A 2478-nucleotide genomic window follows, 5' to 3' on the forward strand; every position below is an offset into this window, starting at 1 on the left:
AATCTTTCTGCCTCAGCCTCTTAAGTACTGGGATTACAGGCTCAGGCATGTGCCACCACATCCAGCTATATTTTTAATTTTTATGTATTCAAGTACTTCATCCGTAATTACTCAAAAATGTTCATTGTTGAATTAATCAGAAGGGTCCTCCAGTCTGGGCACAAGAACAAAGAATTATTTTTCTTTAAATTTTGAGAATGTGGAGAACAGTGGCTCTTACGGATGCCTGGAAGCACCGTAGTGTAGATCTGCCTGAGGAAGATGTTTAATCTGAAAATAAAATCTAATGGGAAGCATCCAGTTATATATATACTGAACAATTAAGCAACTGGCTGAGCAGTCTTTTTATTCTATCCAAGTTTTGATAATTGTAGGGCTAATTCCAACAAGCAAGGAGATGGTGTTGACATGGACTTGGTAGCTCTCAGCTCCCTCCAGCTAGGGGCTGTGCCATCAACCATGAGCCTCCTCTACAGAGTAAACTGTATACGTGAGGATTGAGTAGCAGGACTGAACACACATCTGTACATGCAGTCACATCTGCATGGAGATGCCCCTCCTGGGGCGGGAAACGGAGCCTCCTCTTGGGAGACCTTGTGGCTAGCAGGTGGCTGGGACCAGCTCTATGCTGAACCCCTAGCATGGCAGTGAGGCACTATGCACAGCCCTTGAGCAGGAGGCCCTCTTCTTTGGAATGACCCATGTGCACTGTTGGGGCAAGGCAGCGTGGGCTGATGGTACCTTCTGGTTACTCTCAGGTACCAAGCAGGACACCTCTTTGTGGCGCTCCAAGAATTCCTCGAACTCTTCATCACTAATGACGAATCTTTCCGCTTCTCTCAGAGCATCTTCTCCACAGTTCTCCCCCTCAATCAGTAGGCATTGGAAGACCTGGAAGGCAGGAGTGTTTCTGCATTAGAACTCTTTGTTCCAGTCTCCCATGCCTGGCTCCTTACTCCAGGTTCCATCTCTCTAGGCCAAGAAGGCTCTTGGAGCCGAGCAATATCCCTTGGAGATGTTACTCTAGGAGTCGAGACCAGCCCAATATTTAGGAACAAACACAGATATTCTTAAATAAATTTCCAAACCTGGTTAGAGTATGCTTGCATTAGGTTGATAACCTAACATTTTCAGACTATAAAGTGATGGATGTTCCTTGAAAGAAACAGGCACAATAAAAAACCTAAAAAATAAAACATTTCCAAGACTCCAAATCAACAAAAAAGTAGTTTCAAAATTTTGTTTCTCCTGACATTTAATATCAAGATCTCTAGACTCCTTTTCACTCACAGCTAAATACAATGCCCCCATCGTCCATTTACCTTCCAAAGCTGTACCTCTAAAGACTTGGGGGGATCATTCTGGATCTAAGCCATAACGGACTGGTGAAGGGACCAGTCCTAAGGCATCAAGCCTGGGAAAATGACCTTATTTTGCTACAGAGCAGTGATGGCTTTGCCCTTTTCAAATAATCTATTGAAAACTTGGCAGCATCAGAATTTATGTAGAACATCCATCTATCCATCTATCCATCTATCCATCCATCCATCCATCCATCCATCCATCCATCCATCCATAAGCCAAGAGTTTGAAAATGAAATTTAGGTTTTATAGAAAGAGATTCTTCAGACTATCTCCAAGCCCTTAATGTGTCTTTGACCTTTATCCTTATGATATTAAAGAAGAAAATCACTGCCAATTTTCAGGAGGGAAAACAATAAAGAAAACTGTAGATGAAACTAATGATGCAGAAAGTAAGGCCAAGCGTTCTCTGAAGAGGTGCACAGCACTTGGTCTTGGTATCATATTGAGTTTCATTGAAAAAAAGTCACTCGTGAATATTTTCGGATTAAAACTAGCAAAAGCACCACTGCATGCTCACCTTCCAGCGCACAGGGTTGAGCGCTTGGATGTGTTCCCGCATGTCCTCTTCCACGTTGAACCGATTGATCACAGAATTGATCTTGAAGGCCACCTTATACTCCTTACACCACTTATGGAGTTTCTGCAAGCTTTCCACGTGGTTCTTCTTTCCCTGTCCCCGGCCGATGAGGACATTGACCTGCTCATCAAAGCTGTCACAGGAGACAGCAAGAATGTCCAGGTACTCCCCTGTGGGACAAGGAGGGTCTTGGGTTACCTGGGCGAGGGTCAAGCCCTTTCCCCCATTTACTTGTTTTCATCATAAAACAGCTCCTTTGCACCTATGTTTCCATTTTTAACATACTTGTTTTCTTATATGCACAAAGCTTACTGAGATATAAATTGTACTTGACATTTGTGTCAAATAATCATTTCAAAACCTGTATATACATAACAGAATGATGGAAATGTTTATATTTGATCATTCCAAAACCTTGCAAATGAAGCCACAGGAGCCTTATTAAGATTTTCAAAGGCCAGCCAAATAGCTCAGCAGTTTAAAGCCCCTGCAAGCAGGTTCAGGGGTCATGGGTGCAATCCCCTGGACTGCCATGC

The 2478-nt window shown here is 43.1% G+C and overlaps 1 protein-coding gene across 1 annotated transcript in view; it reads right to left on the minus strand.

The window, feature by feature from the left end:
• Positions 1-2478, minus strand: part of Rsad2 (radical S-adenosyl methionine domain containing 2) — a 13881-nt gene that overhangs the window by 5805 nt on the left and 5598 nt on the right. The window contains exons 3-4 of the mRNA XM_004644592.2: positions 1883-2112; positions 742-891 (exon numbers count right to left, since the gene is read on the minus strand). Of these exons, the coding sequence (XP_004644649.1) occupies positions 742-891; positions 1883-2112 (380 nt within the window). The remainder of the gene's footprint in view (positions 1-741; positions 892-1882; positions 2113-2478) is intronic.

The sequence above is a fragment of the Octodon degus genome, unplaced genomic scaffold, assembly GCF_000260255.1.
Source record: "Octodon degus isolate 3935 unplaced genomic scaffold, OctDeg1.0 scaffold00204, whole genome shotgun sequence".
In the NCBI taxonomy this organism is placed as follows: domain Eukaryota; kingdom Metazoa; phylum Chordata; class Mammalia; order Rodentia; family Octodontidae; genus Octodon; species Octodon degus.